Raw genomic sequence first — 22803 nt, 5'->3', positions numbered from 1 at the left:
CTATATCAACCAGAAAAACCCAATACGCTTGCTTTCCCTCAGTACCCAATGATCCTTAAAACCCACGAATCCCGTCCATCATTCCATCCATACGCCCGCCAACCAATCCCATGAATCACATGATTGCCGACGTGACCCTCGAGAAATTTATTCCTTAGGTTCTCCCCAGCAATAAGTAAAAGAAGCCAAGTGGGAATGCACAAGTGCGCCAGCACAAAAACGCTCCATTGGGTGCTCCCCAAGCCATGATGTATCAACACGACATACAATAACTGTTGACTAACAGCCCGGGGGACAAGAGTGCGGGATGAAGGTCCTCTACTTGGTGACGGCAGCAGCAGCCTTGGGCTTGGTGGCTTTCTTTGTCTTGGCCTCCTCGCCCTTGACCTTTGCTGCTACTTTGCTGGCAGTCGCCTTGACCTAATACACATGCAAAGTCAGCGGATCAAACTCGGAGTTATATACACACTTTATTTCAAGACTGCCGTCAATTTCTCAACCTCGGACAGTACTATAGGTTTGCACAAGCCATCGTTATGCAATCCTTGACAGCACCAACGAGATATGTATGCCTGCAGATATAGAGAAGCTCGTAAATGAAAATTATAGCCAAGCATACCTTGGCGCCAACGCTCTCCTTCTTTGCAGGCTTGCTGACACCAGCAGGTTTTGCGCCCTTGATTTTGGCAGTGATGGGTTCCTTGGTGGTGGTAGTAGCCGTGGTCGGAGTCTTCTTGGGCTTGGTCGTGCGCTTAACGGCAGGTTGGGTATCGATGGTCTGGAAGATGCGCGGCTTGGAGTTGCCGGTAGCAGAGCGGGTCCCTTCGCGTGCCATTTTTTTTTTCTTAACGCGAGAGATGTATTGAGGACTGTTGGATAGTTTATAGCAAAGAAAATTCTAGGTATAATCGTTAGTTGACTGTTTGATCTTGGGTATGCAGTGTACCAAAAAGTAATGCGACGTGTTGTGGTGCTGATAGACGGAATGCGACAGAGCAGAAGAAGGGGAGTTGAACGGGTGCAGTTGTGTGAACGTGAAGTGGGTGCTGGTGCTATATTCGTGCTCTGCGACCCGGAAAAAAGAGGAGTTCACGAGCAGAAAAAAAACAGCTCCGAGCGCTACAATAATGCAAATTACACCAAATAAACTCGAGATACATGTAAATAACAACTTACCAGAGCTTCAGACGGTAATTTTCAAGTTTAAACGGTTGATAAAGGAGGAGAAATGTTGGAGGGGAGAGCCGGGTCGAGATGAGGAGGTGTCGTTGTTGACTGACTGTCGCGCACGAGACGAGACGTCGCAGCAACAACAGCCTCTCGCTCTCCCACTCAAGTGTGTGTCTGTCTCTCTCCCCTCCCCATGATCCGATCCCATCCTATCCCAGCCTATCGTCCAACCCCCGGGCTCTGTGCTGTCAAGGTCGCCATCGGCGCTCGCACGAATGGCTTGGTTAGTTACAGGGACTTGCTATAGGTAGATCTCTCATGCCATATCTGCCGACCACTTTCATTGTACCTAGTAGCTGACCCGGGCAGCGATACACCCTGAAAATGTTCCTCTGCCTATAAGAGACCATGTATCACAAGAAAGTAAAAGAGGTTGGATAATGTATATGGTAATATGAGCAGCAGCAGATATCAAATTTCGCTTCACGATATTTACGGCTACGTTCTTCTTGCCCTGCATCATGGTGAAAGACATGCGAACAGAGCAGCAGCACAGCCTAGCTGGCCCAACCTCAGCAGCCTAAGAGTACCTGGGGTCAACACACGCCCTGGCATGCCTCTAGTTACTCGGCCCTGCTGTTGCTGTAACCCTCCATCTCGCCAATAGCAACCTTTATTGATTGACGTGATGCTGGTTGCTGCAGTAATGGAAATATATATCATGTCTAGGCCAGGTTGAGGACCAGCGATTTCCTTGTTCAACACTATGAATCCTCTTGAACTATGCTGCTGACGAGCTTTACACTTTCATCATCTCCATTTAACGTTTTTCGTTATCAGAACAGCTCCCTCCCTCCCTGGTTGCTCGACTTGGCACGCAAGCTGCAGATCCCATCCAGGTCTGCGGCACATGCCGGCGCGTAAAAGATGAGAATGATCGATTGGAATCTCGACTCCCCCAGCCGCCTGATGATTGATCAGTGGTCGATCCAAAATGTCAGTCAGGGTCCCGAGCGATTCTGTGAACACTGATGCTACCAAAATAAATTGCGGTGCTATTGTCTGTAGGTCCTTGGGACAGTGCATTCGCGCTTCATTATGGCAGTCTCTCGAGGCGTCCACGGGTATCAATTAATTGATTGTCCACTAGGTCAACGCTCCAAGCCCAACAGTGGAGCAGGGGTGCGGCGACCACCACCAACCCAGCGGATGATCCCGCGGCCCCCCAGCGTTAGTGCTAGCGATATGAAGCCATTCACAGCTCACGATCCACAGTCACAAATGGGCGCTTCTGTTCTTCCGGGAGTAATATCTCGTCATACATGGTAGGGGCAAAAGTGATGAAAATTGCATACGGTACAGTTTACCTAGGCTCAGACATAATCTCTACCAAGCTTCCTAAATCACTGGAAAATCCACCGCTTGCCCATGAGTCTCGACGCCCCAGTTGCGAATGCCCGAGACCAGCGCATCCGTAAACTCGGCGTCGTACCCGCGGGCATCGTCAGCCCAGGCGACATTGCCCGTCCTCCAAACCGTCCAGTCCTCGGCGCGCACCCCCTCGGGCGCCCGCAGCACCCCCATGGCCACATTCAGGACAGCCTGCCGCTCGCTGGGCGTGCGCCGCGTCGTTCCCAGCAGCACCGTCGCGCCGCAGCGCCCGCAGAACCCCCGCGTCACGCGCCCCCGTGTCGACTGGTACGTCTTGAGGGTTCCCACGCCTTGAAAATCCGGGGGCATTGGGGGATCCGTGATCGCGATCCGCGGGACCAGGATCCACGGCACCACCGTGGCGCCCGACAGGCGGCCGCAGTCGCGGCACATGTCGAGAAAGGCCTTCCATTTATAGTTCTCGTCGTTGCTGCGGGTGGTTGGGTTCTCGGCAGACGATGATGACATGACATAGTCGCCCATGTACTCGTCATCAATCACCTCCTGGCTGGGCCGGGTAATGGAAAAGGCGACGCCGCCGCAGGCACACTCGGCGCGCAGCCTCTCCCGGCCGTCGGGTCCCACGCACGGCTCGCAGGCGTTGGGAAAATCCTGCGAACCCAGGCTGACGTGCGGTACGGCCGCGCCGGCCACCTCGGGGAGCCACGGGGCCATGCCGCCGCCCGCCGCCGACTGGGTGCACGTGTGAAAGGCCAGCTGCCAGAACTTTTCGTCAAAGATACCCCACGTCACTGCCCACTGGTCTAGCTCTGGGCTGTAGCCGCCAGCATGGGTGCCACAGGTAGGACAGAATGCTTTTCGAGTCGATTAGTTGCATACTTGAGTAAATCTCCGTTGAGGATAGGGCTCTCTTACACAAGTCTCCTCCATACTCTCCCTTGTACCAAGCCAGCTGCTCTCTCGAGGAGCCCTCGTCCCACTCGGGCGCCACGCCAGGCGGCAGGATGATGTGAAAGCTTCCAAAGGTGCCGTGCGAGGTTCGACAGGCACCACAGTGGCAGATGAAGGCGCGGAGCGGGAGTGCCGCCGTGGCCAGCGTGACGCTGAATCGAATGCGAGAGCAGTGGCAGCGGGCCGCGAATGACTTTTGCTCATGAGGCCCCGTTGGGGCAATTTTGTCGCGGTTGGTGACTTTAATGAGGTGATCTTTATCGGCCATGGTGAAAGCTGTTCCTCTGTGTAAACAATGCAAACTGGCTTCGATATTGTGACAAAGTATACTTCGATTGGTGTAGGCGTGGCGTTGCTTATGCTAGCTACGACACTACCTAGGTAGTGAAAGCCCACTCCAGTCTTGAGCCTGTTAGCAAGATAAAATTCGAGGTTTTCAGATTGTTGAAAATGTCCGTAGGCGTCAACATCCTCGGCCTGTTGAGTTGTTGTGCAAACTTACACCTATTTTATGGCCCGGTCTTGGAAGTGAAACGGCAGTTTCTTCTTTGGGAGTGGCTGGTATCAACGCTGCTATATTTATGCACCAACACTGCACATGTCTTACGTGAGCGCTTGCGAGGAACTTGATTAGTGAGCCGATCAGTAGTTGCCTTTACAAATGGCAGATTTTAGCCATGGAGATGAGAGTCGTGCTCACTCATTATGCATAGTATACAAGCTGAGCAAGAACCAGCGTCTTATGTTTCCGGAACTGGGGGAGAAAGAAGAAGAGAAAGCAAAGTATAAATATCTACCGAATCATGTGACTCCAAACGCCCCCGCAATGGGGATGACCGTCTTTGTTAAAGAAATATAGAGCGAGGTATGACAACACTCAACTGTGCCGAGTCTTCACGTCTTCTAGCGCTGCACCCATATTCCCATCTCTTGACCCGAAATCCATATGCCATGACCAAGACCATCCTGTATCATCCCGACCCATCCCAAAACCGATTCCCCTACCCGATTTTTGAAGTCTCGTGTGTATTCAGGTGCACCGAGACGAGAAAAAGATATCCAATACGCCATCCAATCCTAACACCAATCGCCGACGTATTACACCGCTCACAGATAGACCTTCTGGAGATTAGAGAGAAGTTTGCATGATAAAAAGTGGAAGATGATAAGAAAGCTCTAAAAAGTCAAAGCTGAGAGATGAGACTACTTAGTTTTATCTCTCGCTTCGTATATTTGATTAATGACTACCAGCGTGGGCCGGGCGCCATTTGTTGCCGTTGAGCTTCTTTGGCCCGTGTGAGCCGCTGTCGATGCTACTGTCGTCGTAGCTTGGGGTCTTGTCCATCTTCGCTTCCGGATTCTTGGCCGCGAGCCTCGCCAGCTCGGCCAGTTCTCTCATTCTCCAGCTCGTAAGCAGGGACCATTCCTCGCCAGACCGCTGCACCTCGCCCCACTAAGTAGGAAAATTCAGCGTTTGGCCGGCGGGCATCCTGGTGTTTTCCCAGTTTACATCTTCGCTGCGCTCCTTTTGGAGCACGAGCTGCATCTCACGGACGCCGCAGAACATGCCATTTCGGCCCGTACGCTCGACCATCTGCCAATGTCCGGGCTCGTGGCCTTGTTCCTCGTGGCCCGGCCCAGGCCCAACCCATATCTCCTCCATAAACCTCTCGCCTTGCTCGACTGCGCGATGAGGATTGTGTGTTGGCAGTCCAGCAAATCTCGTGAGGAGCCACTGTGGAATAGTCAAGAGCCTCTCCCATCGCCGGACCCAAGGAAGCCACCTGAAAACATCCTGCGTATATGCTGTTCGTACGTACGGGTTGACAAAAGTTCCCATGTCCTCATCGCCAAAGCTCTTGGCGGCTTGGGTCACGTCGGCGAGGAATAGACAACACTCGCAAGCATCGAAAAAGACTTCGGGCTCGCTCCGGAACCGCACCGGGCTGGTGACATTGGTCGGGAAGTTGGGGTCAATAATGTGGCTGCCAATCTCCCGGAAATCGTAGCTCGGCAGCACAGGCTCCAGATTCTGAACATATTTGGCCTGCATCGCCACCATTCCTCCCCAGCACGATTTGACAGGCACGGCATCGCTCTGGTGAAGGACGGCAGCGCGCGATATTCCATTGCCCTCGTTGCTGAAAAATGGAAAGATGGGCAGGCCTCCACTGAAGCCCTCCGCATCACGCTGAGCGTACAAATCATAGAAGATAAACGGCTTAATAAAATCGAGCGCACAGGCAGAGAGGTACTGCGACCGGCCGTCCGGTCCTACATTGGTGCTGAACAAGAGGTTCGCGGCGTCGGTGGGATTGAAAACCACGTCATTTAGGAACAAAACCTTGTCGAATCGTTCAATGCCCAGCTCCGGGCCATCAGAGATGTCGAGAGGCCTAAGGGCGCGATTCCGCATCTCGGACAGATAGGAGATGCGCTTAACGCGATCAGTTCCGTCCGGCATCCGGATGGTAGGGAAGTCCTCAATCGGCACATGAGCATCATTGACAATCTTGTGTCGGCAGGTCAGCTTTTGCTCGAGGTGTTTGAGAGCAGTTGCGCCAGCCTCGCCACTGTCGTTCTCGTATATGCTTAAAAAGACATTGTCGGATCCAATGAGGTTGATGAGCTGCAAGAGCGTCTGGCCCCAGTGTCCGTCGGCTAAATGTCCATTCTTGTCATACAAGCTGACGCTGATAAATATCTTCTCATTGTAGGGATTGGCGCAGCCGCGCTGGGCAGAAGCCGGGCCGCTACATCGCGAAACGAGGTCGCGATAGTGGCGTGGGGTCCTGGTGTACGAAGGCGCAAGTATGGGTGTTGCTACCAAGACGGCAACGATGGCCACAATAGCGTATCGGACTAGAGTGTAAACAAGCGGGTTTCGTCTCGAAAAGCGACGCAAGTTCCGTCTTGTAAAGATGGTCTTGACGACTGCTCCCCATGAAGATTTTCGTGTCCTCGAGGACAGTGTGCCCTTTTCTTGGGATTCCACATCGCTTAGATAGTCGCCAAGGGTCGTGGAGGAGGCAGAAGGGGTGGGCGATTCTTCGCGCAGAAAAGCCGTTCTCTCCTCCTGATCTTGTGCCGACGACATGCTGAGAGAGAAGATGTGGTATTATTATATTGGTATTACGGTACAATTATGGGTATATGGTCGTATTCGCTCGCTTGGATTGTTGCAGCAGTATACTATCATATAATCAAGTCGTTCGTGCTCGGTCTTGGCGGGTGAGTCTAGTGATTGGTCGAGGGGCGGTGATGGTTGTCAGGGGGGTGTTCTCGCTGTCGCTGTTGACGCACAGCAGTGGAAAAGGCAGTATGCTATCGGGCGAGGGCCCCTACTGCCATCCTGTGACCGCTGGATGTGAGCTCCGGCCGTGGACGAGCTGCGCCTGCGCGAAGGGAAAGCAGCAATCGCGCAGAAGGTTGTGGGTAGAAGAGAAGGAGTAAAAATAAAGCTACATTTCCAGCTTCGTCGTGGTGCTTTTGTCAGAGTCGGGTAGCTGACTGGGGGTACTGGATCCAACTGGGAGCAACTCTAAAAAAGGGAGTACGTACTACGTGGGCTACCCATAAGTGGATACCCTCAAAGTGACCCAAGGGGGGATCCCGGGGAATGCTGCGTCTTGTTGGTACAGGCCGTCACAGCCGAATTGATGGTCTAAAAGCCAAATTCGGGGCGGGAATAAGATTGAAACTAGGTTTTTGCATGCTTTGACATGTTGGATAGGCGAGATAGGTATTCAGCCGTTGGATTGCTTCTTGATACAATGAGACAGCTACCTCATCTCCGAAGGTCCCTTCTTGTCTCTCCGCAGAAGCTGTCATATAGCTTTGTCTATGGGCCTCATCTGATGTAGTACCAACATGATTTCCTATAGCGAATGAGTACAGACAGCAGATTCCAATGCGCTGGGTATCGTATCCTTCACATCACTTGTCAAAGTCATCATCATGCCAACAAAACATTCACTGCACCAATCACTGACAGTTCGACCGAGCCCACAGGAATAACTCGGGCTCCCCCATTCCAAGGGAGAACTCAAAAGCTGTCTCATCAGTGCCTCCAAGGCTGTTTTCTTTTATCAAACCATGCTGCATGCTTGCTGCAGCAGGAGCTCGAGCCGCGCTGATTAGCTCAACCTTAAAACCCCAGAGAGGGCTCGGAGGGCCTGGATCGCTAGAAGAGCCTCCCGCAGCTCTTTTCTTTTTTAATCCCGGATTTTTTTTTTCTTTTTTTTTATTCCCTTGGGTGCCACCGAGCTGGAATGTATTTACTTTTGTAGGCAGTTTGATCTTCAAATCACGACCTGTACCGTAGTGTTTTGTAGTGTCAATACCTTCAGTATTGCCTGTTTCTTGGATAAATTGAGGATGTCATAAGCCAGCCTCCTGCACTTACTACATTATAGGCTTAATGCCAAGCCCCGTCCCGAGACTGGGGGCCAACAGCTGAACGAATGTCATGCTTTTATAACCACCCCCCTTAGAGCAAACAGCACTCAAAGCTACATTCGATCATCTCAGGGAGTGAAGGGAATCTGCCTTACCCCCAGCCGTGGGAAGCGATCTAACAAGAGAAAATAGAAACGCGTTATTGCATGCATGCGCCAACTGGAATTGATCAGTCCAATGACATAGCCCTGGACAGGCAATGATTGTCTCTTACACAGCGCCCGGCAGTTAGTCTATCGAATAATAATCACAAGGGCACTGAAAGGAAGATGATCCTATCACAAAATGATGTCCACTACAATTCATGCCCTACATTCCTTACATTTTTTAACCGATCTGTCACCCGGACCCAACATTCCTTTTTTTAAGATAACGAATCAACGACTCCGATCTTGGTTGTATCTAATAGCGCGTAGGATTCATTTCCTATTCCTTCCCCTTGATTTCACGTCAGTCCGAATCTTGTTATGTGCACTGGAGGGATTGGAGGGATTGGAGGGACTTGATGTGTAAATAGTAAGCGGCAATGACTATACCTAGGTACCTGTCTAGGTATCTAGCGCCACAAACCAATCACCAATATGATGACCTACTGTCACTGGTCGATGTCCAATTTTCTTTATTCATATACCAGACAGAAAAGATACTGAAGGCTCGTGCAATACGTTATGCTCCCGATACCTAGCCGATGTCACACATTCTTCATATTTACAAATCAAAAAGATGAGACTCATCCTTTCAGTGTCGTTGGTTGGGAATTCTTCAAGGGGTCGTCTCATGGAAAACAAGGATTTCAAAATCTATGTAGTGAAGAGCTTAAATGAAGGAATCAACACAGCAACCCAACCACCTTGGGCATTTGTAGATGTCTTCGTCGGCGAGACTTTGGCTCAGCGAGTTCATCGTGATCTGCGGAGTCTGTTAGTCCTGCATCTGCAGAGGAACCGACGTAGGAAAAGGTCGACAGAAACTTACTTCGACAATCTGGGCAATATTGAGACCAGCGCTTGGCACCCATAATCCAGCCCATACCGTCAACATACACTGGATAAGATGGTGCTTCCGGTCTCTTGTCCGAACAAGCACAACAGCGCTTCGGAGTGCTTGTCAAGGCACAGTTTTTCGATGCCCAGTGATCACACCCCTCTTTCGTGTCCCTCTTATGATGCTGTTTTGCCTTCTTAGATCTCCCCTTATACTCGGGCTGTTGCATTCGCTTCTTGTACTTTGGCTCCTGAGTTGTTTGTGGCGTGTAGATGGAGATCTGACTGCAAATCTGTCGACAATTGGGGCAGTACCCTTCCCATCGTTTCGCATTCTGCACCCAACCCTGGCCGTCCACGTACTTGGCATATAGACCTGACTCGGTGTGAACACGACGATCTGCACAAGCACAACATTTGCCGCCAGTAACAGACATCAGGCAGCCACGCTGCAGAAAATGGGAACATTTTGGAGAAGCGGGAAGTGCTGTTACATCATAATGGTTGTCGAGGTTCGTTTCCATGAATAACACGGTTTGATTTTGGGTAGTGAGGTTGGTATCGGCGTTCGCAGGATGGTCTCTGATTTCTTCGTACTCTTTGCATCCGGGACTACGATGCGCACGTTTAGCTTGGCATTGCAGATGGACGATACCAAGACCTGTAAAGAGGTTTGAAAGGAGCCAGAGCGGACGACTTACCAATAGTGCTCCCATCTAGAAATATCACCCGTCAGTCCCAAACCGTCCACATAGGAACGGTATACTTCATATCTGTCACCCGGGCGCAGGTCTGAGCAAGCACAGCATTTGCCAGTGCTGGTAATGACGCATCCACGCTCGAGCCAGTGCTCACATTGATGCATGGACAGCTGTCGTCTCTCGAGCTCCTTTTGAGCGGCAACTTTGAGCAGCTTCTCCATCATTTGGTTGAGGATGGTTGTCTGCTCATGCTCCCGGCAGGCTGGACAGTAATAAGCCCATCGAGTGGCATTTTCGACCCAACCCTGACCGTCGACATACATGGAATATAGACCAGATGTGTTGATGGGTCTCTTGTCGGAACACTCACAACACTGGCCGGACGTCTCGAGTGCGCAACCTTTGCTGGCAAAGTGGCTGCAATTCTGTCGCTCTGTACGATTGATGTCGAGTAGAGTGATTTGTTTCGGCTTGACTATAGCCCAAGAGTCACTGGTAGCATCTTCTGCGGGCTTGTATTCTCCGTCCAGGTAGAAAACCTGTTCATCATCCGAGTCGACACCAATGTCCTCCCAATGGGATAATTCGGGGGAGCGATCCGACATGATGCCAAATTTAGTTGTCCTTGTCGAGGTAGAATGTTTATAGGTAAAGATGCAAGTCTCGGCCTTTAGGAGAAAGAATCTCTAGGACTGGGAGCTTTGGAGATGGGCAATAGAGAGACGATAAGACCCGTGGGAGGAATGGCCAAGAAAGGTATTCTTATAGATGATGGGTAGGTTGAGACCAGTCTTTGCAGCGAAATACTGGTAAACGATGATCTAAGTCAGATCAAACCGGATGATTCAGTAGCAACTCGGCGAATGACAAGCGTCTTGGCTGCCCTCGCGGCGAGCTCTTTTGGGAAGTCGCCTCTCTGTGCTTGTAGATGACTGTGATGGACGGTGAGCCGCATTTGGTTTAGCGTCACCATAAGAAGGATCCATGATATATTTCCGTCGTTTTATCTTATACATGTTTTACAAAAGTAGAAAAGACTGTGTACTTGACTGAAATAAATATTGAACACATTCTGAGTATCGGCGATTCTCAGACATATTTTACGGAATAATACAATGGAGCACTTGAGTCCTTCGTGATTATTTGGTCCCAGCAATCGCTCTTATGATATTGTCACTTTCCTTTAAATTCATATTGCGACTTCCTGCAGCGAGATGCTGGTAGGAGACTACTCTCTGGACTTTTGCACGCTCGATTTTGCCTTTATGTAGGTAGCTTTCTCGGGTTTGTAGGCCCGTATAAACCCTCGAAATATTGAGCAACAAATCCTCTCTTTCTCCTACATGGAAATCGTCCCTCATCTCCTAACCCGAGCTCTTCAACTACTTAAGATAGCATTCAGCATGTTCATCCTTGGCATTCTATTCTTCTGCCTCCGGCTTATTCATCCTGCCCAAGGCGCTGTGGTGCCTCCAATACTTGACACAATTCCTGGTGGACATGGCTAGCATCCAACAAAGGTAGGTAGGTAGGGATAAACACATGGAAATCAGATTTTCACCACTCCTCAACCTCTTGTAATATATTCAATTCTCCATTAGATTCATCTCCTTTAAAATAATCATCTCCCTCAACCCACCACTAACACGCTCAGGCCTACCCCCCAATCTGCAATATCCCAGACTATGACTGGGCCGAGGACAGCCTTGCCGACCAGGTCATTCAGGAGGTACGAGACCGCGGATTCGGGTGCCGCGCGAACCCAGGTCCACGAGTGTGCACGCAACTCGCCTGCGTCGACCCCGGTGTCGCCGTCTACCTGTGCAACGACCTGGACCACGAGCTGCAGATTGACTGCGATGCCGTGGCCGACTATGCCCAGGATATCAAGGACCGCTGCGACAACTTTCCGCTCACCGCCGCCCAGACCACGCAGGGCCAAGAGTTTGATATTGGCGGCTGGAACGTCATTGTGGCCGGGACCTTTGGCGGAATTGGGGGCTGTATCGTCTGAGGAGATCCCAAGATGGCTCGTTATCAGATCGGGTAACCGTCAGCCTTCAGGTCTCTGGCTCCCAAAGAGGCGAGCTGCGATGACTAAGTAGTCAAAAGAAGGCACATTCTTGTAATTTTTCGAAAGTGTCTTATATACAGAAGGATCAGGACAAACCGTAACGCCTGGTTTAATGCACCATCCATCTACTACTGATATGATACAGTCTTTGCGTGATTTGACGTGAGAGTAATACATGTGCAATATACACGTCGCCGTCGCGGACTTTTCTTTGCCCGCCCCTCACCATACCCAAACTATACAGCATCAAGCAATCAGGTTGGGAAGCCTCACCAGAACCATCCTGACTTCTTCTTCTCGCCCGCATCCAGACCAACCTGGTCAAGCGGGCCACCTGTCCTCTGCTTCTCCTTCTCCGTCTCGAAAGCTGCCTTGGCCTTGTCCTTGAGAGCGTCCGCCTGGCCAGCCACAGCCTGGGCGGCGGCACCAGCCCGCCCGGAGGCCGTAGCCTCTTCCTTGTTGAAGCTCAGGTTACCTTGGCTGGCGGCGGTATCCTCCTTCTTCAAGCCGCCGAATAACCACCCAGTAATGCCCTTGCTCTTCGGAGCCTCCACCTCATTCGCACCGCTGAGCGAGCTCTCCTGCAACGACTCGCCCGGCCAGACTGTCCTCTCGGCTGTCGATGTGGAAGCGGCGTCTGTCGATTCCGATGCCTTTGCTGTGCCTAGGAGACTTGGCAATTGCATACCGGCCTGCTTTGCCTTTTCGGTGGCGTCCTCGACCAAGGCGATTTGTTCCTCGGTGGCGGAGCCGGTCATGTAAGCCAGACGGGCTGCCTCGAGACTGTCGGTTTGCAATTGCTGCTGTAGGGCAAAGAATTCATTCCGGCGCTTCCTGTTGTAAACCATCATGTCGACTGTTGCGTACACTGTGACAAGCAAAGCAATTCCTAGAAGAAAGAAACAGGCAACAGTCAGTAAAGCGGTTCTTGGCATGGGATTGGCTCCATTCCTGCAAGAATGAAAGGAAACGTGAAAATGAATCATGGAGCAAGAGATCACACATACCACTGAAACCTATCAAGCCCAAAACTGTGTACCTGTGCGCCGCATCCATATACCGCCGCGAACTGCTAATGACCTTGTCCATCCTCGACACATCATGGTTCCTGGCCGCCAGGTGGGCGGCTCTTAACCTTCTAACCCTCTCGTCCAACGACTCGGGGCGCTGGCCTCCGGGTCCTCCGATCGTGGCAGCCGACGACATGGGCGCAGGCCTCCTCGGCGGTTGGGGGCCTGCTGTTGTCCTCGAACCCGGAGCTGAAGAGGTCTTGGTCGATGACGATGGCTTCTGCTGCTGCTTCTGCTGCTGTGAGACGGCGCGGGCCTTTGCGCTGGCATGTGGTGTATTGGCAGTAAAGCGCGTGGCGTCTGCCACGCTGCGGGGGCCATTGTCTCCAGCCATTGTGCACACGATTTCTTTCCGCGATTGGGGATCTTCCTATTCTCTTCTCCGCAGGCGAAAAGACTCGTACTCGTGTGTGTCGCTGCTGGTTTCCTCCCGAGAGGTTTGTAATGGGGGGCGCGGATCCGAAAGGCCCTAAGGTCGAGGTTGCAGGCAATTTTTTTCTGGGATCTGGTCGTTCGAGTGGTTCAATCAGGAGATAATTTTTGGCTGCTCGATTGGAGCTAAGCTACCCTTGGTATCCATCCGTCTTCTTCCCGCTCAGCACTTCCTTTGCTGCACGGCTGCCATGGGGCCCTGGAATCGCCAGTCTTTAGTGCACGAGGTAACGGGCTAAAAGGGCGCACGGTGGCCCATGTTGATCCGCTCCGTGCTGAGTTTCTGACAGTCCACTGATCATCGAATCAAACGGCTTATAATTGATGATCAGCTAATTGAACGAATACCCGACTCGGCGTACTTTTACATTTTGACATGATTATTGCCATCGCCTCTTATGCTAAATGACTATAGACCCCCGTACTTCTTTCTTTACACGAGGTCCTTGAAAATCACTTCATCTTTTTTGCCCTCACTATACTATTGCTTTATATGTAATATGCAGATCGCAGTTAAGACATTCAAAATCGTGTTCTCTTATGAACATCTTTTGTGCCTGGCAAATTCAATGCATATTCATGGTTCCAACGTAATCATCGGCTCCAAAACAGAAAAGGTGTATTTATATGCTAATTGAGCGAATATTTACAAGAAGATAACAATAGAGGCCAAATGCCGCCAAGCTCAAGGAAGAACTTTGGATACATACATGCGGTGTCTAGACGCACTGGCTGTAGTATGGATTCTGGTAAGTACAAGTATATGGGGACACACAAGCCGTAGGGCCAGTCCACCCTGAGCCGCCACATTGCCCCTAGGGAACGACAGGTTAGCCATGAATCAAGATCTCAACGATGAGATTTCTGCAAGGGAGCAGAGAATCGACAGGTAGTCACTCCAAAAAAAAAAAAAAAAAAAAGGAATACTCACATATTGTCCAGCAACAGCTGTTGATGTGGATGATGCCGCGGTGCTGGTGCTGGTACTAGTCGTGGTACCGACCCGAGTTGTTGATGTCGAAGTTACAGTCGGTGAGGTGTTCACGGTAGACGTTGTCGAGGTGGTACTAGACCGCGCCGTGGTAGTGCTGGTGCTTGTTGTTCTTACGCTGCTAGACGATGTGGTAAGTATGGAGGTTGTGCTGGACTTGGAGGAGGTGGAGGTGGAGGCCCGCGAGGTGGTGGTGGTGGACGAACCGCTGCCGATGCTGCCCTGCGCCCAAAAGACGCCGCGCCCGTTGGTGCCGACGTAAACCTGGCCTGCCGTGTTGCCGCTGCCCGCGACCCGGCACGCGTCAATGGCGCCAAAGCCTTGGCTGCTGCCCTGGATGTCTGTCCACGTGGCGCCGCTGTCGCCGCTCGCGTACAGCCGCGCGCCCGAAGATCCCGTGCCAAAGGCGTATACGTTCCAGGTGGTTCCGGATCCGAGGCCCAGCGCGATCTGATACGTGTTGGTCACGGCGGTCGATGGCTGAGTAAAGGTCGCGCCGTAATCGGTCGAGTGGAAGATGCCGACATCAGTAGACACCCAGACGTCGCCAGCGGTTGCTGGGTTTACGGCAATATCGCGGATAGCTGTGGCACTACCCAGTGTACCGGCCGCGGCAAAAGTGGCTCCGGTATCCGTACTGACGTAAAAGGTCGCCGATGATCCAGCATAAAAGTACGTGTTGGTCTTCTTGTCCGAGACGACCACGGCGCCAGAGGGCAGGCTGGACACGGCCGAGAAGGTGGCCTGGTATTGCGAGCGCAGTACGCCATTGGATGAGGACGACCACAGGACCGTGTCGGCATCGGCCGAGTACGCCACGGAGCCTCCATAGGTTGCAGTGTCGGCTGCGTAGTCAATGTTCCAGCTCGCGCCACCGTCGGTCGAGAGGGCCACCTGCTGGGTGCCTGCCACGTTGCCGACCCGGACAACGTTGGCGGGCGAGTTGCCGGCATAGTCGACGCCCGTAGACGATGCCCACTCGGGGTTCAGCCAGTTTGTCTGTGGTGGAGTGTCGAGATCGCTGGCGCTCGCAAAGGTGAAACCGTTTTCGTCGTAAATGGCAGCGAGGAGCTCACTGCCTCCAGCAGCGGATGCCAATTCTTGCACGGCAAACTCCTCGATACCATCGGCTAATGCCTGAATGGAGATGTTGTGGACAGTGTCCCAGTTGGTCAGATCATGACCGCCATATATCGTCAAGCCGGTTCCATACAGCCAGTGGTCGCTGTCGTGGGGGTCAATCTCGAGCGACTCAATCATCCAGCCTAATTTTTTGGTGTCCAAGTCCACGAACCCAGTCTTGATCCATGGGGCTAGTGATGTCTACCCTTTTGGTCAATATTTGATACTCAATCATATCAACAAGAGGCAACTTACAGTGAGTCCATAGTAGTAAGCCATGGTGGGATAGCTGACCCATTCCCAAAGTTTACTCCAGGTGGCGCCGGAATCAGTCGAGCGGAAAATCTGTGCATCGGGCCACCAGGAATTCAAGCTCGCAACGACGAGCGTCCCCGGATTCTGCAGATCAAGTCCTAGACCGCCAAAGCCAAAGTACAGGTCCGATCCACTGACGGGGGTAATGTTGGTCCAGTTGCCAGCGGTGATATCGTAGCGGTACACTGCCCCCGCGGTACCGTCATACGGACCAGTACCGTCCGCATAGGTGATGTACAGAGCCTTTTCGTCTGGCTGCAGCTTGCCCTTGTGCGGGAAATACTGCACGGGCTGACCGGCGACGGCAGACCACGTGCTCCCGGCGTCTTCGCTGACGTAGACGCTGGCCGTGGTGTTGTCTGCCGTTCCGACAAAGATGCGCGAAGTAGCACCGCTCGTGGTGCCCGAGGTGGAGTCAAACGTGACCCAGGTCAGGCCCTCAATGTCATTGTTGTAACCCGTGGTGTCGGTGGGATCTGCCGCATAGGTTCCCACGGCGGTAAACGAGGACACCTTGGAAAACGACACACCGCCGTCGGTGGATTTCCAAAGACCATTGCCGGACCGTGCTCCAAAATAGAGGATATTGGAGTTGGCCGGGTCAACGGCGAGGCGCTCGCCCACGCCGCGGCCGGGCATGTTACCGCCGACCTTGAAGGTCAGATTTGAAAAGGACCAAGTTTCGCCGCGATCAGACGAGCGGATAATGGCGCCGTTATTGGGATCCCACGAGTTGGTATACATGCCCACGGCGGCATAGACCTTTTGGTCGTTTTGGGGGTCGAGCGCAATGGCATCGATACCCCAGTTATGCCATCCCGCATTGTCGGCGATGCCGTCCGTGATGGGCGTCCACGAGTCGTCGTCTGCGTTGAGGCGGTAGATGCCGCCGATATCGGTACGGGCATACGCCACGCCCGCCGTCTCGGGGTGGAAGACGATGCCCGGTGTGAAGCCGCCGCCTCCGCCAATCTTGACATTTTGCCAGGTAAAGGCGGCGCGGATGGGCTCCAGAGCCGCCGCCGCGAGCAGCAGGTAGAGGGAAGAAAAGTGCTTCATGGTGGCGACGACGGTGAACCCGCAAAAGAATTCCCCAAAAACGAAGGTATGCCAAGTTGCCTTGAAGCCCCTAGGTTCTCTTCTGCTTCTTCTTTAATGGCGCTGTGCGACATACAGGCTATTCTTATACTTGCCCGTCCATCGTGAAGGACCCCTGGTTCTGCCTCCAATGACAGCGGCTCGGAGGTCTTGGCGGACAATATAGCAGCGACATCCCATTCTGGGGTTCCCGGGCGGCTTTTCTGGAACGATTCCCGATAAACTTTTTCTTGTTCACCAAAACTTCTTCGTGATTTCTCGCCCAGACCCTCAATAATTCTCCAAGAAATCCTAGCTCACTCAATTAAAGCTTCCCTCCCCAAGGGAGATGAAAGGGAGGAACATGGCGTACTCTGATCCGGCGGCCATGAGTCGGTGCATTTCTCCGCGAATAATAGACCCCTGCCCCCCTGGACTGACGTCGCTAGTGAGCCGCAGAGTCTAGACTATATCGGACCACCATGGAACAACGTGCTCCGTGACGCTCGGAAGCAACCGAGATTATCTGTCACCCGTGACTATTCGGTAGGCTGTGTTACATTGATATTGTTGGCAAGTGAATATGTGACAGGACAAGATTATTTGGACGCAAAGTCCGTGTGTTGAAGAATATTTCTGTGAACCATTTTTGTATTCTTGAGCTAAAGCAGGGAGCACCTGTGTAGGGAACATCACTTTGAATACAGTTTATACAAGACACTGGCGATATGCGGGCGATAGGGCTGGAGGCCAAAGATCAGTGCGGGAATCCCTGAAAGATCTTCAGGGACAAAGTGCTACGTGTCTCTCAAATTGGGCAATTGCATCATTCATCATAAATGCAACCCGGCCGAGGGTAGGATCTCGCGTATGCATGGCTCCGAACTACGTTTTGTCACACATATATAGGCACCAACGAACATGAAGATGGCTCGCTTACACATATGCAGCCATCATGCCACATGATCACGGAAGCAATGAGATTCCAGGACACATTTGCAGTCTTCAGTAGAGCCATGGTATTGGTATTATTATCTGACCTTCAGTGACAGAATCTGTCAAGTTGATCGCATATGCAGCAAATGGTTTTTCCAACTTCCCCAGGGAAACAATATAGCTCAAACGGGATTGCTGGTGTCCAATGCGCCAACGGGAAATATGGTATCTCATGTCAAATTAAACGCTCGTCGCTTTCAAGGGTACCGTGTAGATAAATCAAGAACGTTCCAAGACGATAAAGTAGAATCCGTCTATGAGTAGCCACTAGCCAGTGACGCCGCAAAACTCGTGGCACTCTTGCGCGCCGACTTTTTTATATCCTTTACGAACCCGTCAAAGGCCTTTTTCTGCATCGGTATAGAAGCAGCGCGACGGTCCTTTGCCAGGCTCATAGAAGACCATCCCCTAGCTGTTGGTGACGTCGTGCGGGCCATGGTCTCACTCAGGTCTGTCGTGTTTGCACGCCTTAGGGAAGGAGCGGGTGCCTGTAAAGAGTCTGCAAGCAGCCCACCGATTTCGCCATTGAAGTAGACATCGCGGTGAGCGGTATCAGTGACCATGGGCTGGTCGAAGCCGCATGTTTTCTGTCTACGGACGACTCCGGGAGGCATGTAAATGCTACTCCCTCCATCCTCGTTGCTCTCCGCCTCTTCCTCATATTGGACCTCGTGTGTATGATCGAGGGCGTGCCCCTGACGGAGCTCTTGATAAAGTAGAGAACCAACTGTATCGCTTATGACGGGGGCGTTGAAGAGACGGCGGCACTGACGGACGCCTGTAGCCAAATCCTCATTGCCAATCATGCGTATCTCCTCGAGCGTCGGGGTGCCGCGGAGTGTGATGTTGTCAAGATGCTCGGGAAAGTGAGATTGCAAAAAGTCGAGCAGAAACTCCCGGCCCTTCCATTCGGCTATTTCCTTCTGATAGTTGCGCTGGTCCTGGAGGATACGCTCCTCTTCTTGTTGCTGTTCGGGAGGAGGGCTTTTACATTTCTTCCACTTGCGCTTGCTCTTTGCCATCCATTGAATATCCTGCTTGGTGTCCTTGGTTTGCTTTCTGAACTCTCCCGAGTCCTGGTTAAGCGCCGGGGACGGACTCTTGAGAGACATGCGAATGTCAGTAGTGACCTTCACAAGTCTGGTCTCAACTTCTCTGGTAGGCATGGTGGACTTTGGTGATTGGGATGGACTCCAAATACTGCCGAGCTCTACCTCGACTTGATAGCAATCTTGTCTTACTTCCTCGTCGAGTTGCCAGTCAAGAGTACTGGTTTTTGATAGAGAAGGGACGCTCATGTGAGCTCTTGGCTGATAGCTGATGGTGCTCGACATTTGGAATAATGATTAATATGTGATTTTCCTGTTGTTTTGCTGTTGAATCGATGATTCACGTCTGATGGACACTTCTAGGACTTTGTCGTGACGAGAAGAGGAGGCCGAGAATAATTGCGCTCGATGTGAAAAAAGCATGAGGACAAAATATTGACAATAAAGATCTTTGGGCAAGAAAGCGTGCAAATTAAGGTTGTTGATGCTTCACCTAATATTACTCTCTGGTGTTTGATGCTTCTTTTGGATTATGCAGAAATCATGTATCAAAGTCCGATATGGTTCTCAACGTTCCCACCAGATGGATGCAAGTCTGCTGATTTTGACGTTTCTGAGGCTTAATGCTGGGGATATGTAAGCTTGTTGGCCAACTCTGTTGGTATGGTGTGGCAGTCAATGGCCCGGCAATGACGATATGCATTTCTTTATGTATGTTCTCTCCTTCATCGGAATCTGTTCTTCTGCAGTTGGATTCTTTCATCAAGCTCCGGTAATGTGATGCACACATATGGCATGCCACAGCGAGTCTCATCTGTAAGTTATTCACTCTTTTCCGCGGCCGGGATGCGCTTCCCCGGTGAAACATGCTGCGTAGTAAAGGTCTTGCAAGTCTCAAAGGCACAATAAAAGGAGCGAACCGGGTGTTACCATACTTATCCGCGAAGAAAAGAAAAAGACATCAAAGAACATTTTGGTCACATGTAATTTGACGTTACCCGGGACCAGCCCCGAAAAGCCACTGACACTGACGTTTATGCCTAGACCCAGAAGACCCCAAGCCACACCAACGGTGAATCGGTGAATCGGTGTATAGAGGCATTCTTCGGCCAGGACCAACCAATGGCCAGGCGACCGAAAAACTTCCAACATCCAAAGCAAAACCTTGCGTACAATTGTTGGACATTTCCATGACAAACTTGGCCATGAATGGTCAAGTCCCTTTTTCGAAATAGGTTTACCGACTTCTGCTGCGATGAAATTCGGTCTCCAGTACGATAACTTCAGGATAATCACAGAGTAGGTGACTCTAAAGTGTAATTGCGTTGCTCACTTAGCGCAATTCACCCGCATATTGGTCTGAGTGCCTTGAAGGCCCTCCAGCAACCTGCCAGTAACGGAACAAACCGCCGCATAGTGTTGGAAATGGTTTATTGGTAAAATCGAGACGCTGTCTCCAAGGGGCGGTTCCGACTGGCCACCTGCACCAGGGGGTCAGTTTCGCAGACTACGGGCTCGAAATCCGAGTGCACTGTTCTACTGTGCTTTGTCATTGATGCAAGTATGTCCAGGCCAATCAATTCGAGTTGAAAGACGTGGTCTCTGGACTTTCTCCAGAAGTAAGCTCGTGGATCATTGATCTGCTTCAATTATGGCACCCGGAGCCATTTCCGAATTGTGACTTCCCCGCCGGCGCCTTGGTGCCAGCTACCAGAGACATGCTTGAAATTGTTCAGCATGCACAATGGTCGAACCTCAGACCGGGTATGACCCATAGTCTACCGGTTGGCCTACGCCTGCCGACAAGTCCCTTGTGAGGAAAGTCAGAACGCGGCTTTCAAGGTCGAGGGAGCGACGGCATTTGGTGAGGGCCACGGGCTCGAGACATCGACGCGAAAGGCTGCCGACAACGCCTTCAATGCGTGTCAGGCTCGGATGCATCACTGGCGAACCGCTTGCTCGACCAAGCACTCGGGCGTAGCTTGTGAAGGCGAGGCGGAGGAACCGTTCATGGCGTGAGCTCTGGGTTATAGGCAGGGCAGTTGATGACGAAGAAGCATAGACTGCAAAAGCATTGCGCCACATATGTTCGTTGAGGTCGCGATCATTAGGGAAAACTATATTCAAGCATCCAAGTCAGAAATTGTCTTGAAACAACAACCGTGAGTTGTTTGTGAGAAAACACATTCCATGTTGCATATCATCTCGTTTTACACGAAAATGAGAGAAGATACCACGACTTACTGCGACTTCGTGGCAGTGCCGATGCACATCGTGCCTGTATACGATCCGCGCGCGGGTTATAGCCGTTGAGGAAATAGCAGTCCATGACAATGAGCTGACACCATCTGACCAGCTGGTTCTCAACTTTCCACCACGACTCCGATTTCTTCATGCTGCCGTCATCGAGTCGGAGGATGTCGTCAATGCATTCGGTCATAAAGTCGAGGTAGGCGTCATGGCCCTGTGTCTCGATGTGGGCCACGAGAGCACGCAGGAGATGGTAGACGGCGCTGCCCGTGGCGCCTAGAACGCTCGCCATATAGGCTGACAGGTATCGCCAAAGCTCGAGAGTGACGTCTTTGTTGGCCCACCACAGCTGACTCACTAGGAAGTTGAACAAGGTGTCAAGCCTCGGCGGATGCACAAGCGCGTGGACTGAGCTGAAGGCTGAGTCGCAGATGGAGCCAGCTTGCTTGTGTCGTTTCTCGGAGAATAGATCACAGGCAAGTTTCAAGTACCTCGGGGCATCCCAGAGAGATGTGGTTGATTTATACTTGATGGATGAAGAGTCGGAGAGCCTAGCGAAGGACGGTGTAAGATCCTTCAGGGATCGCATCAATAGTTCCTTGAGTGAGAGAGATCCTGGCGTAGTGGAGAAGGTTTCCGGTGGCGGCGTGCGACATCTCACAGTCCCAGGAAGTTCATTCTTGGAAACTGGCATGTTTCCATTGGGTAGGACGATGCCATGCTTCTTCAAGTAACGATCGATCTGAACAACTTTGCCGTTGCGCTCAAAAGTTGTCTGCTTTCCGACGGCCGCGCGCTTTTGCCTGACCAAGATCATCTTGGCAACATCTTCTCGATTGTTGTTCTTGACAAAACCCCATTGCTTGAACCTGGTCTTGTACATCTTTGCGCTGTATGAACGGTGAGCAAAAGACCCATCGGGTATGTGTAACAGAGTCATCATGAGTAGCTTCTCACCTTGCACTAAACCCTTTTGCTTCCATAAAGCTCATGATCTCTTTCAGAGTTTTATCCTCGTGAATGTATAACCTCTTCAGTTCCGCCTTGTGCGCCTCCCATACCTCTCCTTTCTGGGAAGCTACATATGCCTTGCGGCCGGTTGAGAATTTGAACTGCATCTCTGTGAACGACTTGGCCCGCGGAGTCCGCGCTCTTCGTTTGCATTGGGCGGCAGAAGTGCTAGTGTCGGGTTCGGAGCGTGAGTATGTCCATTCCATGTCATTGGAAATGGTGTCGGCATTAAAAACGTCCAGCATCATGTCATCCATGCTAAAGGACAAAGTCTGCTGCGGGAACAGCTCATCATTTGTCAGAAACCCAGAAGAGAATGCATCATCTGGTAGTACCCAAGATGTTGCAGTGACATCATCGGGAGACCATGGTGCTTTGAGCAGAGCCTCGAAATCATTGCCTGGAGACGTTGGGTAGCACGGGTCCATGACTGGAACTTCCACAGCGGTTGCGCCTATAGAAGAGATCAATTGGCAAGAGTGGGAGAGAAGGAAAGGAGATGGAAGAGACGGAGTTCTATCGTCATTTGGGAAAAAAACAGAATCAAAAATTTAAAGACAAGCAAGCTTATCGCGAGGTTGACTTTGAATCCTCCGTACAATCGGGGTCGTCCATGTACTCCATAAATGTAACTACTGATCGTCTTTGCATCTTTGATGGAGGAGGGGCCACATGGCAGATGGATGGCGGGACGCGCTGGGCTGAGGGAATCGCGACCAACAGTGGAGCCTTTCTCTTCGGGAGGGTATCCACTTTATCAA

The 22803-nt window shown here is 51.7% G+C and overlaps 10 protein-coding genes across 10 annotated transcripts; 1 reads left to right on the top strand and 9 right to left on the bottom strand.

Annotated features, from left to right (window-relative positions):
* Nucleotides 1–318: 318 nt before the first annotated feature.
* PFICI_10391 (uncharacterized protein) lies at nt 319–835 on the bottom strand (the record flags this gene model as incomplete). The annotated part of the gene is made up of 2 exons (XM_007838972.1): nt 319–420; nt 620–835. The coding sequence occupies 2 exons, from the start codon at nt 833–835 to the stop codon at nt 319–321; spliced, it is 318 nt and encodes a 105-aa protein (XP_007837163.1).
* A 1733-nt stretch (nt 836–2568) lies between these two features.
* Nucleotides 2569–3781, bottom strand: PFICI_10390 (uncharacterized protein; the record flags this gene model as incomplete). Its single annotated transcript, XM_007838971.1, has 2 exons — nt 2569–3416; nt 3478–3781. The coding sequence occupies 2 exons, from the start codon at nt 3779–3781 to the stop codon at nt 2569–2571; spliced, it is 1152 nt and encodes a 383-aa protein (XP_007837162.1).
* Nucleotides 3782–4750: 969 nt separating this feature from the next.
* Nucleotides 4751–6610, bottom strand: PFICI_10389 (uncharacterized protein; the record flags this gene model as incomplete). Its single annotated transcript, XM_007838970.1, has 2 exons — nt 4751–4966; nt 5024–6610. The coding sequence occupies 2 exons, from the start codon at nt 6608–6610 to the stop codon at nt 4751–4753; spliced, it is 1803 nt and encodes a 600-aa protein (XP_007837161.1).
* A 2190-nt stretch (nt 6611–8800) lies between these two features.
* Nucleotides 8801–10260, bottom strand: PFICI_10388 (uncharacterized protein; the record flags this gene model as incomplete). The annotated part of the gene is made up of 3 exons (XM_007838969.1): nt 8801–8880; nt 8947–9566; nt 9656–10260. 3 exons carry the CDS (start codon nt 10258–10260, stop codon nt 8801–8803), a joined length of 1305 nt encoding a protein of 434 aa, XP_007837160.1.
* Nucleotides 10261–11058: 798 nt separating this feature from the next.
* Nucleotides 11059–11669, top strand: PFICI_10387 (uncharacterized protein; the record flags this gene model as incomplete). The annotated part of the gene is made up of 2 exons (XM_007838968.1): nt 11059–11121; nt 11310–11669. The coding sequence occupies 2 exons, from the start codon at nt 11059–11061 to the stop codon at nt 11667–11669; spliced, it is 423 nt and encodes a 140-aa protein (XP_007837159.1).
* A 329-nt stretch (nt 11670–11998) lies between these two features.
* Nucleotides 11999–13133, bottom strand: PFICI_10386 (uncharacterized protein; the record flags this gene model as incomplete). The annotated part of the gene is made up of 2 exons (XM_007838967.1): nt 11999–12618; nt 12737–13133. 2 exons carry the CDS (start codon nt 13131–13133, stop codon nt 11999–12001), a joined length of 1017 nt encoding a protein of 338 aa, XP_007837158.1.
* Nucleotides 13134–13950: 817 nt separating this feature from the next.
* Nucleotides 13951–16718, bottom strand: PFICI_10385 (Xyloglucanase; the record flags this gene model as incomplete). The annotated part of the gene is made up of 3 exons (XM_007838966.1): nt 13951–14046; nt 14163–15545; nt 15600–16718. 3 exons carry the CDS (start codon nt 16716–16718, stop codon nt 13951–13953), a joined length of 2598 nt encoding a protein of 865 aa, XP_007837157.1.
* A 1268-nt stretch (nt 16719–17986) lies between these two features.
* On the bottom strand, nt 17987–18898 carry PFICI_10384 (uncharacterized protein; the record flags this gene model as incomplete). The annotated part of the gene is made up of 1 exon (XM_007838965.1): nt 17987–18898. One exon carries the CDS (start codon nt 18896–18898, stop codon nt 17987–17989), a length of 912 nt encoding a protein of 303 aa, XP_007837156.1.
* A 1638-nt stretch (nt 18899–20536) lies between these two features.
* On the bottom strand, nt 20537–21914 carry PFICI_10383 (uncharacterized protein; the record flags this gene model as incomplete). Its single annotated transcript, XM_007838964.1, has 2 exons — nt 20537–20898; nt 21026–21914. 2 exons carry the CDS (start codon nt 21912–21914, stop codon nt 20537–20539), a joined length of 1251 nt encoding a protein of 416 aa, XP_007837155.1.
* A 70-nt stretch (nt 21915–21984) lies between these two features.
* On the bottom strand, nt 21985–22470 carry PFICI_10382 (uncharacterized protein; the record flags this gene model as incomplete). Its single annotated transcript, XM_007838963.1, has 1 exon — nt 21985–22470. The coding sequence occupies one exon, from the start codon at nt 22468–22470 to the stop codon at nt 21985–21987; it is 486 nt and encodes a 161-aa protein (XP_007837154.1).
* Between the last annotated feature and the right edge of the window lie 333 nt (nt 22471–22803).

The sequence above is a fragment of the Pestalotiopsis fici genome (assembly GCF_000516985.1).
Source record: "Pestalotiopsis fici W106-1 unplaced genomic scaffold PFICI_Scf_7, whole genome shotgun sequence".
NCBI classification, from domain to species: Eukaryota; Fungi; Ascomycota; class Sordariomycetes; order Amphisphaeriales; family Sporocadaceae; genus Pestalotiopsis; species Pestalotiopsis fici.
This window is presented reverse-complemented; position numbering and strand designations above follow the sequence as displayed.